This window comes from Populus euphratica, unplaced genomic scaffold, assembly GCF_000495115.2.
Source record: "Populus euphratica unplaced genomic scaffold, PopEup_1.0 scaffold170.1, whole genome shotgun sequence".
NCBI classification, from domain to species: Eukaryota; Viridiplantae; Streptophyta; class Magnoliopsida; order Malpighiales; family Salicaceae; genus Populus; species Populus euphratica.
This window is the reverse complement of record NW_011500051.1, coordinates 182,053-198,594: the sequence shown is the minus strand read 5'-3', so window position 1 is coordinate 198,594 and position 16,542 is coordinate 182,053. Positions and strand designations below refer to the sequence as shown.

The 16,542-nt window shown below is 30.6% G+C and overlaps 1 protein-coding gene across 1 annotated transcript; it reads left to right on the top strand.

Annotated features, from left to right (window-relative positions):
- Positions 1-9,698: 9,698 nt before the first annotated feature.
- On the top strand, positions 9,699-12,522 carry LOC105107682 (probable pectinesterase/pectinesterase inhibitor 35). The gene is made up of 2 exons (XM_011001696.1): positions 9,699-10,818; positions 11,647-12,522. Exons 1-2 carry the CDS (start codon positions 9,744-9,746, stop codon positions 12,315-12,317), a joined length of 1,746 nt encoding a protein of 581 aa, XP_010999998.1. The 5' UTR covers positions 9,699-9,743; the 3' UTR covers positions 12,318-12,522.
- Positions 12,523-16,542: the final 4,020 nt, after the last annotated feature.

The window sequence follows — 16,542 nt, the reverse complement described above, 5'->3', positions numbered from 1 at the left end:
AAAAAAATAAAAGATGAAGAAATTAAAATAATAATAATTAACATTTCATAAATTATTTCAAATAAAATAAGTAACAATCAAAAGAATGAGGGTCAAATTTAATAAATAAAAATTTTTAATAAAAAAATGATAAGAAAAAACAAATAACAATTATAAAAATGAGAACTAAAGTTAATATAAAAATTAAATTTTAAAAGATAAAATTAAAAAAAATAAATATTCAAAACAAAATATATATAGCAATTAAAAATTTGAGAACCGAATTTGAAATAATCAGCAAATAATATGATATTTTTAAATTTTTCATAACTTTCAGAAAATATTTTCCGTTCAAATTTTTCAAGAAAATACTTTCCTGGAAACCAAACTAATTTTTTTTTAACTGTAAAGTATTTTTTATTAACTAATTTTTTTAATAACAAAAAAATATTAATTTTTTTTTTTTAAAATCACTTTCCATGAAAAAATACAATTCAAATATTCTCTAATCTCTCTTCCCTGGGAGGGAATACTTTCCCTCCGTGCCTGCCTGGAAGTTTGCAATGATGCAAGCACAGATACATTGCACAACCATACAAAGGATAAAAAGTTCTAAGTACATACCATTGTATACATGAAACAAAGCTCTCATGATTCATAAATATATTCTCTCAGCTGAATGTGTTCAAAGATTTGAAAGCTAATGTCCTCGGAAATCAACTTCATTCATTATTTATTCACTATTCCCTTTGTCATATATAATCTCAACTAAACCTCATGAGATTTTTCAACAAACAGTCAAGTCCAAGGAACAACTTTTAATCAACATCATGAACCAAGTTATGGTATAGCCCTGTTCAATCGAAGATATGAAAAAACCACTCAAACCCACAATTTAAGCTAATAGGCAGAGGGTTATACAAATTCTTTTGGGGGGCAAGTTAGAAATGTCATAGAGCTTTCGGAACATTATTGAATATTTGAAAATCTCTAGGGCCTAATGATGTTCTCTAAATTCTAGTAGGAAAATAAGGCTCAACATCATGGATACAGTGAATTTTTTAATAATTTAGAGGCCATTCAACCATGCCCAAGGCTTGTTCTGAATAGATATATTATATAATAATATAAATTATATCTAAATTTTATTTAATAATTTAAATTATTAAATTAAAATAGCTTTTTGATATGATTTCAGAATCTTAATAATCATATAATAATGAGTTTAAATATTATAATTTTTATTTATTTAATAAAAATTAAACATAAAATAATATAATTATATACAAATTTCCAGTCTTAAATTATATTATAGAAGCTTACCTTATGGTTTAAACTATATCTAGACCCTAAAGAACCTGTATATAATATTATGTCACCACCTTTCAACAATAGTACTAAATCTTTCATAATACTAAGTTTTGGTATACAAAAAATAGCTTAATTAAAATGTTGGCATAAGAATATTAATTGGTAGCAGCTGCTGCACACACAACTAGAAGCTTATCTTCATACTGGAAGGTAAGCTCTCCACATTTAAAATTAATTAGTGCATTTCAAGTCATTTTTGGTACCAAACTCAGCGGGGTGACTTTTGCGTTGGAAACAAGTGATCTAAAAGACGCGATTAGATTCCACCAAATGTCCGAGAAAGACATGCACTATAATGATAAGTAATAAACAGCCATGCAATGCTCTACGGCAGGACTGACTTTTTGACATTTATGTTCCTCATCTCCTCTGGTTTCCCACTGACACGGTCAAACGTTGTTTAACTTCAACCTCATGTGTAGCCTTCATGTCTGATATTAAATAACGCATGCGCATTGATTAGCTGAATTACGTATTCTCTGCTTTCTAATCGGCTCAGCCCAACAATGAATTATTTCTCAATAATCTTTGAAACCCTTGCTCCCAAATGATTCTTGTTAGAATTGGCTCTTTGCTGAGAAGGATAAGGACGCGATGATTAATGGTTGGTATGGTGGCATGCTTCTTGCACTTATATATCATGCCTTTCTATTCAGGATTTCTTACAGAATTTTCTTTTCCATAGCTTGATTTAACTGGTATAACGATAGCAGTGGTCCAAAGGCTTTTCTTTCCACTGGATTAGGGAAACTTGTCTTTCATATTTCCTTCTATAAGACATAACTAACCACGTTAGATCATTCCCCTGTTAAGTTCCCAGCATCTGCAGAATCATCCAAATTAATACTAAATTAAATCAGTAGAAATATTTGAACCATTTGAAGTCCCTCTTGTCAGACTCTTCAGTTTTTGGTTAGCCTATACTTGCCCGGTGGGGGCGGAATGAAGGGGTGGCGAGCAGGGTCCGAGCCCCTCCAAGACATTTTATTTTTTTATTTGGTAATTAAATGTGAAGAGCTATAATATTTTTTAATGAGACAGTAAATATATTTGTTGTCTTTTGCTTTACTTTTGAATTCCTTTGATTTTGCCTTGATTTTATGGTACCTATATGCCTACGGAAAAGAAAAGAAAAATATAAAATTATCAATGTGTTTTATTATCTTTTCTCTCCCTGCAACTCTAATATAAGTGTTTACAGTGCACCCGGTCAATATAAATCACAAATAAAATTTTTCTTAGAAAGATTCAAGTAGATACATTTTATTGGTTTGTTTTGATTATATTTGGATTTTTTTTACGTTTTGTTTTTAACAAAACCATTAAAATTATCAATTTTTCTTATGATATATGCTTTGATTTTAGGTTAAACCATGAAAAAAAAAAAGAATTCATCCTTTTTTTGAAAAAAAATATTTATCCACTAGTTAACAGGTTGATTCAGCTTATTTTGACTCTTCTTGTTTCGATAACAATTACTGAACGAGCTTTCTCAACGATAAAGATTGTTAAAACAAGATTTCGCAATCAGATGAAAAATAATTTTCTTGTAAATTATTTGATTATCTATATAGTAAAAGAAATTGCTCAAAGATTTACAATTGATATGACAATCGATAATTTTTATTCGATGAAAGAATAATGAGCATAATTTAAATAAATATGTAAGAATTATTTATTATTTTTGTTATTTTATTTCAAAGTTTATTAAACATAAAATAACGCTTCGTTTTAACTAATGTTTCTTATATACTTTATATGTTTATTTTGATAAATATAAATATATAAAAAAAACATTAAAGTGATGAATACATGAGATGAAATTAACTTCATTACTTTGATTCAATTTGGCAATAGTCCAAACATTTTATTTCATATTAAATCATTATATATTTGTAATAAATTATTTAAATAAAATTAAATTATGCTATTTTTTTACATATCATGCACAATTAATTAAAACAAATATTATTTACATATTCATTGCTTTGATTCAATTTTTGGGCACCCCAAGCAAATAATTCAAGCTTCGCCCCTATTGCCCGGAACCCTAATCTTGTGATAGACACTTTGCCACGTTTTTCCTTCCTTTCCTCACTGGCTTGACATGTATCACTATCGAATTTGAGTTTTGAAGTAAAAATACGTGGTACGAAATAAAGCACTTTCAGAAAACAAGTTGCATGGTGAAAATGATGGGAATCTCGATCCTATGGTGATAGCGACATGCATTCATGGATTGCATGCTTTTACCAGCACTTCATATTTTCATATTTTACTTCGAGAGTCCACCCAGGTGCAACCTTACTATATCGGTGAATTGTAACAGGAGAAAGGGCACCACCTTTCATAATCTAGAGATTAGGATTTCAAGTTTCAACACATAACTAAGGACTTTAAGCCAACAAAGTATGACCATTAACACATCTTTCTAATGGGATAGCTCCTCCTTTCGAGTGTAACCTTCTACCTAATGACGAGGGGAAAAAGTGATCAGAAAGATCCAAGTTGGATTATCAAAAAGGCAAACTTGCATTATTTCTAGAGACGGCTTAATAATAAGACATGACTTCAAAAAGATTTCGGAAAGGAAAATCAGGACTCATCCTAGAAGTAACCCTCAGTTCATTTCTTTTCTCATAAGATGTAATTGGTTGTCTCAGTACTGGTCTTGGCCACGAGATGCACGCGATTCCAAGCTTTCTACACACACACACACAAATTTTAAATTACGATAGGTAGTTAATATATATTAGAACTTTAATGAATGGATAAGAATTTCTCTTCTAATTAATATAAAATTATTACAAAGTAATAGTAATAGGTTTATATAAGTTTTAAACTCCATGATATATATATATAAACTTGTTTGGACAAGAACTTTAGCATCTCATGATCCCAAACATTATAAACGTAGGTGAAACGTTAGAATAGTTAAACAATATTACACGTGACATTATCAACTAATCGAAATTAATGTAGATATACATATACAAACATAGAAACAAAAGGTAGAAATTTCATGTTGCGATGAAAACAACCTAATAAAGGAATAAAATGGGGATATTTAATAGTCACTTATCAATGTCCATTCAAAAACTAGCTTGATCTAGACGAGAATAAAAATAATAATTTATACAACCTCAAAGAATCATCTTAATTTAAAAATTTAAATTATTAAGTGAGCTTATAAAATATGATTTATATTATTTTCTAAGATACCCTTTCAAGTAAAAACCCTTTAAACTTAAAATTTTCATAAATTTATACCATCTTATATTTAATTTTTATAAAATAAATAAAGATAATGAGATTTAAACTCATGATCGTTTGGTCATTAGAATTTTAATACCATGTTAAATAATTATTTCAACTAAAAACTTAAGTTATTAAATAAAATTTTAAAATATAATTTATATTATTTTTTAATATACAATGAGTACAACCCTGCATTAATAATTAATTTTGAAGTGTTTTCTCAAATCGGTGGAGTTTTGCACTAAATCTATTTCTTGAGGTCGATTTTGTTAATTAAAATAGACTAGTTGAGTTTCTAGCTTTGCTTTGAATCATTGTATTTGGCGTTGTTGTATCTATCGAGCCACCACATTGCTGGCTCTACTTTTCTTTGATATAATTTCTTCTGTTTTTTCTAAAAAGAAAAGTCTAACTGTTCAAACCTGTGTTTGGGGACGTGATCAACATATATATAACAAATTGAAAGCTATCACGATAATGATGCTGACCAATTGCATACCACAATATTGCTTTAGTGAAGATAAGGTGAATGGACTTTAATTTGAACATAATAATAAAATGATACATGCATGTGGCCTACAAGATCGCTTAAATATTTCTCTGTTCGTGGCAATCATCTCTTCTAACTAAGCACTTGATAAATAAATATATAAAATATATGCTCTCTCTCTCTCTCTCTCTATATATATATATATATATATAGGCGGAAAGAAAAAGACAGATGAAGGAGAAGCGGCTTGGCCGACGAGAGGAGGGAGCTTTCTAAGCAACTCAATCAAGATGAGCCGAGTACCAAACCTTTTCTTACCATTCACTTAAAAAACTTATTAAGTACGCAATACTCAAGGGGGGAAAGAGAATGAAACGACTTCACTTAGTTCTGTCAGCCTAGTTTGAATGAAATGAACTAAGCCAGGTGCGGAAGGGAAGCCGGAGATGGAGTTGGGGGAAGGGAAAGACCAGCCACTACCTCTTTTCTACGAGATTGTCCGATATTTTTTTAGCTAGTATTTATGCATGATGCGAATTCGAAAGCTCAAAAGTCCAATCGAGTAGCACAAACGAAACAAACTTTGCTCTTGATTAATCACCAGATAGATAGATTTCTATATGTTCTTGTATACCAAGATATATTTTTAAGTTTTCTTCTTTCGTTAATGAGGACGAAATTTGAGCACTTCAATCAGTTTACATTTGCCGGAATATTATAAAATGTTATTTCGTATCATGCAACTACAACTCAACAACAATAAACAATCCTCTTTTTAGAGTCAGTTTTTATTAAAAAATTATATACAAAGTAGTGAAGGTATGTATAAATTTTAAATCTAATTTTTTTTTATTTGAGGAAATGTTTTAAAAAATAATATAAATTACATCTTGAAATTTAATTTAATAATTTAAATTTTTACATTAAAATAGTTTTTTGATGATTCATGATTTATTCATGTTGTTTTATTGATGAAACTGAGCTTAAGAAACTTGGACATGAAGATGAAGAGAAAAAAAAGATAGACTTGAAACCAATCTGGACTGTCCACAGACAATATAGAACCCCACCAGTGAACCCAAATGGATGCTTCTTGTGATCAGTGTAATCGTGGGCAAAATTAGGTTGGCGTTTCTTCATCAATTGTAATCATCCATAAATAGCTGATGACTTTGAGGTCAAGTTTATAATCAAAGTTTTCATTTAGAACCTCTAATTCCTAATAAGAAAAAATGGTGGATTATGGATAATCAATTTATCAGTATAATCCATCACACGTACACTACGTTTCCCTCCTTTCGTCTCAATCAAGCCACGATATCGTTTTCTGTCACCGTGAGACTTAAGTAGCTCTCCTAATAAAACACACAGAAAGGGAGGCGGCTAGAGGGACTCGTTACTAGGGCACCAATATTTATAGCAAATTACAGTAATTTTCGTGTACTGTGATTTTCCGTCGAGCTTTTTCATTCAAAGAAAAGGTGTTCGATATTTAGCAGGGTGTTAAAATTCCTTTTCAATTTAAAAACTGGATGAAACATCATTAATGATTTCTTTCGTTAAGGATAAGCTTTCTTCAACTTGAAAACTACACAAAACCACGTTCCTTTTTGAGAAAATAAAGATATTAAAACCCAACAAAAATTATTTTAATTTCAAAAATTAACTCTCAAGCACCAAGCAACCAATAAAATCATGGCTAAAGATGTTTCCGTAATTCAGTATTTTACATGTCTTGATGAGGTCGCCTTCATTAGGTTGATGGACTAGGTTTGACAAGGATTAATTTAGACTTTTCTTCTTCTTCTTTTCTATGAATGGGATAAAAAAATAAAATAAGGAAAGCACAGAAGATAGTCCATTAATTAGGATATGGCTTTAAAGCAATTCCAAACCAGTAAAAACAACACTGGAAAAAATCGAAGCCAGCAAGCAAATATAGTAGTAGTGTGAAAAGTGCTTGGGAGAACTGATGTTATTGCTGGTAGAAATGTGTTCATTAGTATAACTGGTAAAGTTATTATATCCTAGTTCATCTTATCATACATTACAATACAAGGCAAAGAAAAGAGAATAAAAAATTTAAAAATAATAATTTTATTTTTAAATGAAATAGCAGATGAATTCCATAACAAAATATTTTATGAATAATCTTCAATATCATGCATCTAATATAGACCAATGATCCCATTGATGCCAACACATATATATATGGCTTGATGTATGATTGCACATATAGGTCTCACATCTCCATCTCCATTAGGATATTAACCTAGACCTAGAGCACCATATCTCAATCCATTACATCAATTCACAATATCTTATTTCATCACAAGCATTATCATTGTATTTTTTTTTATTGTATTGTGATTTATTTACATTAATATAAATTTAATTAAATTTTTAATTGTATTATGAATTTTATTTTTATACCATTTATTGTTGTTGATAAAGTAATTTTAAATATTATTGTATGTTGTGTGTGTGCCCCTACTATTTTCAAAATATCCAAAAATAATTAATTAAAAAAGTATTTGGGTAAAAAAATATAAATTAATAAAAAAAATCATATAATAATCCATTGTTGATTATAAATATTTTATGAATCAGCAACGAACAAATCCATTACCAGTTATATGCAACACTCATGTGTAACATATAATCAACAACAGGTTTTTTCCTTCCTGAATTATGAGCAATGAAAAATCTATCGCTAGTTATCAACAATAGATAATTTATTGTTGATTTACAAATCTGTAACTGATATTCTATGTTATTAATTGATTTCATTGCTAATTTTTTTTAGTAAATGATTTTAATTTTATCTGTAATTTATCATGTAATTGCTAATAACTCTATTTTTTTAATAGTGAAAGATGCAATAGTTGTTGCAAGACATCTTCAGTAGGAAGGATCTTTGCAAGGGTATCGACCCTGATGAGGATGGTGCTTTTGTTCAGGCTGCAATTCTTAATGGTGAGGATAATGAGAAGGTCCAATTCACCAATTTATACTTTGGTTTGGAGATCAATGGCAGAATCATGGCTGTATTGATTTCGAAGAACACTACCATCGCCTCCAAGAAAGAGCATGCAAGTTTTCTTGACTGTATTCAAAATATTTATTTTTAAAAAAATAAAGAAATGAAAGAGTTCATTCTTTTCTGCTGTGAACTCAAAACTGAGTTTTTCTTGAGTGGAAGTTCTATATTGACAAGTTAAAGTCCAAGAAAAGAATTTGGAAATGTTAAATAATTTTTCTGCCGAAGAAAAAAGCACGAGTTTGATGGATAAGCTAAGATTTTATTAGAGTATTCTACGCGTCTTGTTTCCTATAAGATTGACTTGTTAATGCTAGCGGGACCGAGAATATGTACAAATTAAACTTAGAATATGATGTTTGAGATTTTTCTTTATTTTATAGCTTATTTTTTAAAAAAAAAAAAAATAGTTAAAGACTTTTCGTTTCAAACTTTAACTCTTTTAAAGCTCTTTTAAAGCGCAAAGCTAGCTAGGCCGGCGCCTGACCAAAAACTAGAACCTTAAGAACCATAGACCAAAAATTAACACATATTTATTCAAGGAACCTTCGCCACCACAACTAGATAGAATTGTTCTTGCATGAACTGAGGAACCAAACAGCAGGCAAGCTAATATATTGACTCCAAAATCATCCATGTATCTTAGAGAAGATCGAGTTCATCTCTTGATTTAGATAAAAGTGGAACTTTATTCCAGGAAGAAGCTCATAGATCCCAAAAGCACAAGAAGTCATCAAGAACTTGATCAAATGCATCCATCTCAAAAGGAACAACAGCACTCAAGAAAGCCAAACAGCGATCACAGATGTTAACATCTTTTGCTTTTATCAGCTACAAGTGACTCAAGAATCGTATTTCTGATATATAATTATTGGTCACCGAGAGGGTAGTTGAAAGAAACTTATATTGAGACTAATATACAAACTTGAAGTCTTGAATATATAAATATATGATCTGAGGTTTTGATTATTTAATTAATAATACCATGTTAAAAAATCAATTAGTTTTAAAGAATATAATATAAAATCATTTTTGAAATTTCACTTGATAAGTCTTTTTTTTTTATAAAAAAAATCAAATATAAACAGAACTCGGCCAAATGATCAGAAGTTGACTTCTCCCGCTCTTCAAGCTGTGAGGTTATCAAGAAGGTCCTTGCTATAAAACGTGTTATTCAGTACTGTGGTTAATTTCTTCGCACTTTCTAGCAACTAATTAACTTGCTTCCTTGATCTAGTGTTAATTGCAATGGCATCACGTTGGAATTCTATCTTGAAGGATTCAGAAACGATGCTGCACCCATCATCACATCACCAAGCCAGAAATACTTCCATATAATGGCAGTAAAAAAATAAATTAATTTTTCAAAGCTTTTACCTCCCTAATTGATAATTAAGGCCAGCAATACTTCTATATAATGGCAGTAAAAAAGGAAAAAGGAACTTTTCGAAGCTTTTATTTCCCTAATTGATAATTAAGGTGACCATGACATGAATTTTTTTCGTACAAGAAGGATGCTGCTGTAGGGATGATCACTCCTATATATACTAGGAAGTCTGAGGTATTCAAGCACCCATTACGAATCTTATCCTAACAAGTACAAATATGTACACAATGCCACAATTCTTCCATGCAAATCCTAGAGACAAAAAAACCTCATTCATGGCGGCCCTATCAATGCTTCTTATCATCAAAATCCTTTGCCTGGCTACTTTTGCAGAAGCTACCACTTCAAAACCTTTGCCATCTCGGTTCGCAAAGTTGTCTAGGTCAACAACAACACCCGGAGCTTCATCATCCAGTACTGATACCTCTCCGTGCAAAGGCACCCCTTACAAAGCAGCCTGCCAATCTCTCCTCCTGACATTGAATACCAATAATAATGCTGATCTTCCTAAAACCCCGAAAGAACTCTTTGATTACTCAGTCCATTTCACCTCAAGCCAAGCTCACTCAGCCATAGACCAACTCGCTACCATATTCCTTAGCCAAACCTACCAGGAGATTGACATGACTCATTTGCCTGGTGGTGGCATGAGAGACTGCATGGAGTTGCTTGATGATACCTTGGACCAACTCTCTAACGTCATCAATCGCAAGAATGACCCTACCCACACCCACAATGATGTCCAGACATGGCTTAGTGCTGCACTTACCAATCAAGAAACATGCAAAGAAAGCCTGCTTGAAAATGTTAAAAAAACTCGTTTAGAGAAGTTTGACGTAATAGATTCCATGGCAAAAAACTTAAGTCAATTTATAAGCAACTCTCTTGCACTTTATGTGTCCAGCTATGGACTCCCTAGTACTAGTCCTCGTGGTCGGAAATTGTTGACGGACCAAAGTAATACTATTAATGATTTCCCAAGTTGGGTCTCCCTGTCGGAAAGGAAGCTTCTAGAAGCTTCTGTAGGCGAGATAGAAGCACATGCAGTGGTGGCCAGGGATGGGAGTGGGACCCATACCACCATTGCGGAGGCAATCAGGCAGGTGGCGGCTTCTCTGGATGGTGGGGGTAGAAACGTAATTTACATCAAAGCCGGGACTTATAACGAGAACCTCAAGATCCCTTCAAAGCAGAAGGACGTGCTTTTATATGGCGATGGGAAGGGTAAAACGGTCATTGTCGGTAGTAAAAATGCTGTAGATGGTTCCACGACTTACGACTCTGCCACAGTGGGTAGGTATTTTTATTACGTACTTTTGAAATTGATTTTTGAAATTTTTTTAATAAAAAACAAGTTTACATTTTTGAATTCATAAAAATATTTATGTATAAATTATCTGGTTAAGTGATAAGAATTTAAAATTAAGAGTTTTGTTCTTTCTTTCATCTTAGATTTGATGGTCACTGAAGATTTATATGGTTGTTAATTTCAGGACATGTGAGATTAGTCATAATACACGCAAGCTGATTTGACATTCATGTTAATCTAATATATATATATATATATATATATATATTGATATATATTATTAACATAACGGGCTGGTAATTTATTTTGATAATCAAGAAATCAATTTTACCTCTTTTATATTATCTGTTTCGGATAAATAAGGCATCAACAAAACTATAAATGAGATTTTTTAATATATATATATATATATATATATATAATATGTTTCACAAGTAAGATTCATCCTGGATCATTTTTATTTTATATCTGGGGTTTTTTTCTTAATTTTTATTTTATAAAATATAATTAATATTTTTTTTTTGTTAGGTAAAGGTCTTGTACCATTGCTACAAGTAACTCTCAATTTAAATAGACTCTGCTCTTATCTTGAATTTTTCGATGCATGGTATCAAGAAAATTCTGGAGCTAAGACAATAATAATTTTGAGATTGATCAGCGTGCGAGGGGACGGGGATGACAAAAGCCATCTCCCTCCCCCAACAGTACTGTGGGACGCCTGCATTGCTTTATAATTAACTGGACATTAATTGTTAATTTTTGGCCATAATTTGTTTTTTGTGCTAATTGAATATGAGTCTGTGCTTAATTAGGCGTGATGGGGGATGGATTCATCGCGAAAGACATAACATTTGTGAACAGGGCCGGTCCAAACAAGCACCAAGCTGTTGCCCTTCGAGTGGGATCCGATAGAGCAGTAATCTTCCGATGCTCAATCGATGGTTATCAAGACACTCTCTACACTCTTTCCAAACGACAATTCTATCGAGAAACGGACATTTATGGCACAGTAGATTTCATTTTTGGTAATTCAGCAGTGGTTTTCCAGAACTGTAATATTTTTGCCAGGAATCCTGGAACAGGACAGAAAAATTTTGTGACTGCGCAAGGTCGCACTAGCCCTGATCAAAACACAGGCATTTCCATACAAAACTGTAAGATAGTGGCTCAGTCGGTCACATATCTTGGCAGGCCATGGAAGGAGTATTCTAGAACAGTTGTAATGCAGTCCTTTTTGGATGGTTCAATACATCCTGCTGGTTGGTTTCCTTGGGCTGGTGGCTCCTCCCCCAAGTCACTCTATTACGGTGAATACATGAACTCAGGCCCCGGATCCTCTACTTCCGGCAGGGTCAACTGGCCTGGTTATCATAGCTCGCTTACCCCCGTAGAAGCTCAAATGTTCACGGTTGGTAGTTTCATTAGCGGGAATGTTTGGTTGCCCCCCACCGGAGTTGCTTTCGATTCTGGGCTGGGTGGTTAAGGCTCGAAAATGGAAACTACGACGGGGTCCAAATGTATTTATTTTATTATGGCTTTCATCTGTCCTATAGTCTGTTTAATTATTTTCCTAATTTATTATGTTGTTTTTGTTTCGTCAATATACAAAAATAATTTCACTTGTTCATGAATCAAGTGCCCAAATGTAATTCTCCATGTTCAAGTAATACAATTTCAATTAAAAAAAATATTAGAAAATAATATAAATTATATTTTAAAATTATGTGAGTTTTTGAGTTGAACTTATTTTTTCATATAATTTTTGAGTTTTGAATCTTATTATTTTTATTTATTTAATAAAAATTAAGCATAAAATAATTAAGCTTGTATAAATTTCAAGTCTAAAAAGTTTTTATTTAAAAAAATATATTAAAAAATAATATAAATTATATTTAAAAAACTCTTCAAATAATTGAAGTTTTTGAAATAAATTGATTCTTTGATAAAAATTTTTTATTATGACATCTTTCTCTACTTAATTTTTCCTTTTTCATTTTGATAATCTTAGAGTCATTATTAAAAAAAATTTATGGTTAAGTGATGTGACCATTGTATAATTTAACAAATGATAAATAAATAGTATATTAATTTAAATGCCAAGCACACCATAATATTGAACTTTCTTTCCAATCCATTGTAATATTATAAAAAAAAATTCATCCAAAGAAATAAAATATCTTCACACTAATAAGAAAAAGAATTTTGTATGAAAGTGATATATTTAATATAACAGTTATTTTTTAAAATATTTTTTATTTGATTTCAATCAAAAATTAATTTAAAATTTTTGAAAATATATATTAGTTTTATTGCAAAAACAAACATGTTAGACATGACTTTACACTAGAGTGCAAGAGAAAATATACAAGTACGCTGGGAAAAAGTCTAAAAAGCAATTAGAAGCACATCAGTCTATTTGATGTTCAAATCAACTAGTTATAAAAGAGAAAATGAAATACAGGAAAAAATTGTGCATGTATCTTTCGTAATGATGGGTCTTTTTCAGCAATAATATATATTATATTCTAAGCTCTCTTATTTAGACCATTAGTGCAATGGTAGCTTGGTAATTTTGCTGCTGGGAATTCTATCCCTCGTCACTAAGGACTCCAAACTACTATTTCACCCCTAAATTAGTTAACTTATTATCACTTTAATCCCTTCTTTTTCCATTTTTAACAATATTAATTTGCTTATGGTGCTCCAGGCTACTGCTGTTATTAATTAAAGTAGTGTTTTAGACTATAATAGCAGTTACTTTTTAGAAAAAAATTAGTTTGGAAATGTGTTAAAATAATTTTTTTATGTTTAAAATTTATTTTTAATATTAACATATTAAAATTATCCAAAATTATAAAAAATATTTTTTTTCTAAAAAATAATTTAAATTTTTTTAAAATACAAATACAAGGTACTTTAACATTGGTATTTGTTATCCATAAGTTCTTTTGGGCAGTTTGCTTTTACGGTTTTTATCTCTCTTCCTTGCATTATATCACCTTTGGATCTGGGCCTATGGCCTAATATATGCTAATTCCTGGCCCGTTGGCTTACTTGCCTTGGATGACCTGTTATTGCACTGCGTTTTCACTTCAGTTAGCAGCCTAATTTAAAAAAAAAAAAAAGGAGTTGAAGCCCAAGCCATACAGGATAAAATGAGTCCATGGGCCAATTAGTAGCATACACATTAAGATCCAGATGATTGAATTACGACCCAGTTTTGTTTTGTTTTGTTTTTATATATATATATATAAATATAAAGTGAAGTAAAATATGTTTAATTTGTCTTGAGAATTTTAAAAAAGATTTAAACCGTCGTGATATTGTTAGGTTGGCACATAAAGTGTTTTCTATATATAAATCAAAATGCTTTAGAAATAGAGAAGAAGAAATAGCTATTGTCTTGAATATTTGTTATTGTAAGAAAACATGGCATTTGATTTTCAAACAGGGCTACTGAAGTGATCTTATTACATGTAAATTTAGCGACATCAACCCAAAATCCCCCATTATCATAGCATACCTCAAAGAATTTTCTTTTTAATCATCAATATAAATTAACAACACGATAAAATAAAATTGTCAGGAGACAGAGATGGGGTAATGTTGATAGGCATGCTACCTCATCAACATACCTATATATATGTGGAGATCATGATGTTTCTAACATCAATGCTGTAGCGCCAGATCATGTTTGCTTTGGCAAGGAAAGAGAAATTTCAAAAGAGAAGAATTAGAAGCTATATTCATTGAAAAAGAAGGTATCAAATCATTAGTTATTAAAATCAACTTGTTATATCAAGTTTCATAACTTATCAATATAAAATTTAATCTGATTTGAGTTTATTGTCAAACTATATTAAAAATTAACTTAATCGAACTCATATTTCTCTACAAATCAACTCATAATCAGATCGATGAGGTCAAATCTAAATAAAATATGATAGGATTAATTTTAAATATTTTTTGTTTAAATAATTCATAATCAGGTCAAATCTAAATAAAATCTGATAGAATTAATTTTAAATATTTTTTGTTTAAATAATATTATTTTATTTAAAAACAAAGACAAAAATAAAACAAAAATAAAAACAATATCACTACTTGATAGATTCGGGTTAATATGTCAATTGATGAATTCACCATCCAACCTACCACTTAGCCTTAAACATGGTCCAACATCGGATAATACTATTATATTTAATTTATTTGACGGAACATCAAAATCATAATTAGACATTTAGCTTAAAGTTCACAATAGCTCACACGTCCATGTGACAACGGAGGCACTTTTGGAGTTTTATTGTAGAGTAGGGTAGAAGGGTGGATGCTTTAAGCATAGTTGGATTAGTTTACACCACAATGAATATTTTTTATAACACAGATGACAATTATCCTCCGACATTCTTAAATTCATACAGACAGTTAAATTCCAGATTCGTAAGATCATGTGGCCAAGTAGACAATATCTGGAGCAGAGATTATTACATGTATGCTATGTATATGCTTTGTAAAGTAGAGGGAGAAGCACGAAACGGAGGGAGAATTAACTATGCCTTTTGATTCTATTTGAGCCTGTACAAAACTAACTCGACCTAGATGAGAACAACGCCGCCAAGAATCCCTTGGACGAAGAAAAATGGTATTTTGGGGATTATAAAAGGAGACTCACTCACCCAATCCACTCCATCTATCACGGTGATGGTGTAGTCAAGAGCGCGTAGATTAATTAGAAATAAACCTAGAAATATTATATCAAAGAAAGAAAATAATGGATTTTGCTCTATTTTTTTATTCTCTTAATAAAAAATTGTGTCTTTTACTTTGAGAATTATGTTTCTTTTCTGCTAGCATTATTAAAAACGAATTTTTTTCATTAGGTTAATTTCATCAATAACATAGTTTGTATACATGTAATTAAACTATTTAATTTTTTTTATTTTTTTATTGTGAATTCCCTTGATATATACTAAGAAAATATTTTTTTTTATGTTTATCGGTAGATTTAGCAAAAAAAAAAATCCAGCTGGTAAATATTATTATAATATATTAAAAAAAAAAATTATTGATATTTTTATTTGTATTTATTAATTTTCTAGTAAAGATTTAAGATAGATTTAAATTAATTGTCCTCGTAAGCTTTTTAGTTTAAGTAAAATAACAGAAGTTAATTTCTACTCTTTATCAAGAATAACATACAAATTTTAGTTTGTTGTTTATTTTTATTTGTGCTGTTGAAAATAAAAAGTTGAGTAAATCTGAGGAATAATATAGTAATTACACTGCTAGTGCTGCTAGTACTAGAGAGCAAGCAATCAAAATTATTTTAACTTCAAATGATTGATCATTTAAACTAGAGATGTCATAAGAAAAACAGAGAGAACACCGGTTCAAATCGAACTACAACTCATCAACAACTAACAAATAGTTTGAAAATGTACTTTCAACTATATAACGAGATACCTGTGTATCTCGTTACGAAGAGTTTCTGTCGGGATATAGATGTCTTACGAGGAAAGGCAGGGGCAGTAGACGAGCTTATTAGCAGCATGAGGTTAATAAAAAATAAAATTAAAAAAAAAAAACCAGGGGGGAAGACGATGAAGGCTTAAGACAAATTATCAACGCAATGCATCGGTCAAGTGACAAGGAAGTAATCCCATTAGACAAGTGGGTGACTGAACCATGTGCGATCATGTGGTTGTTGG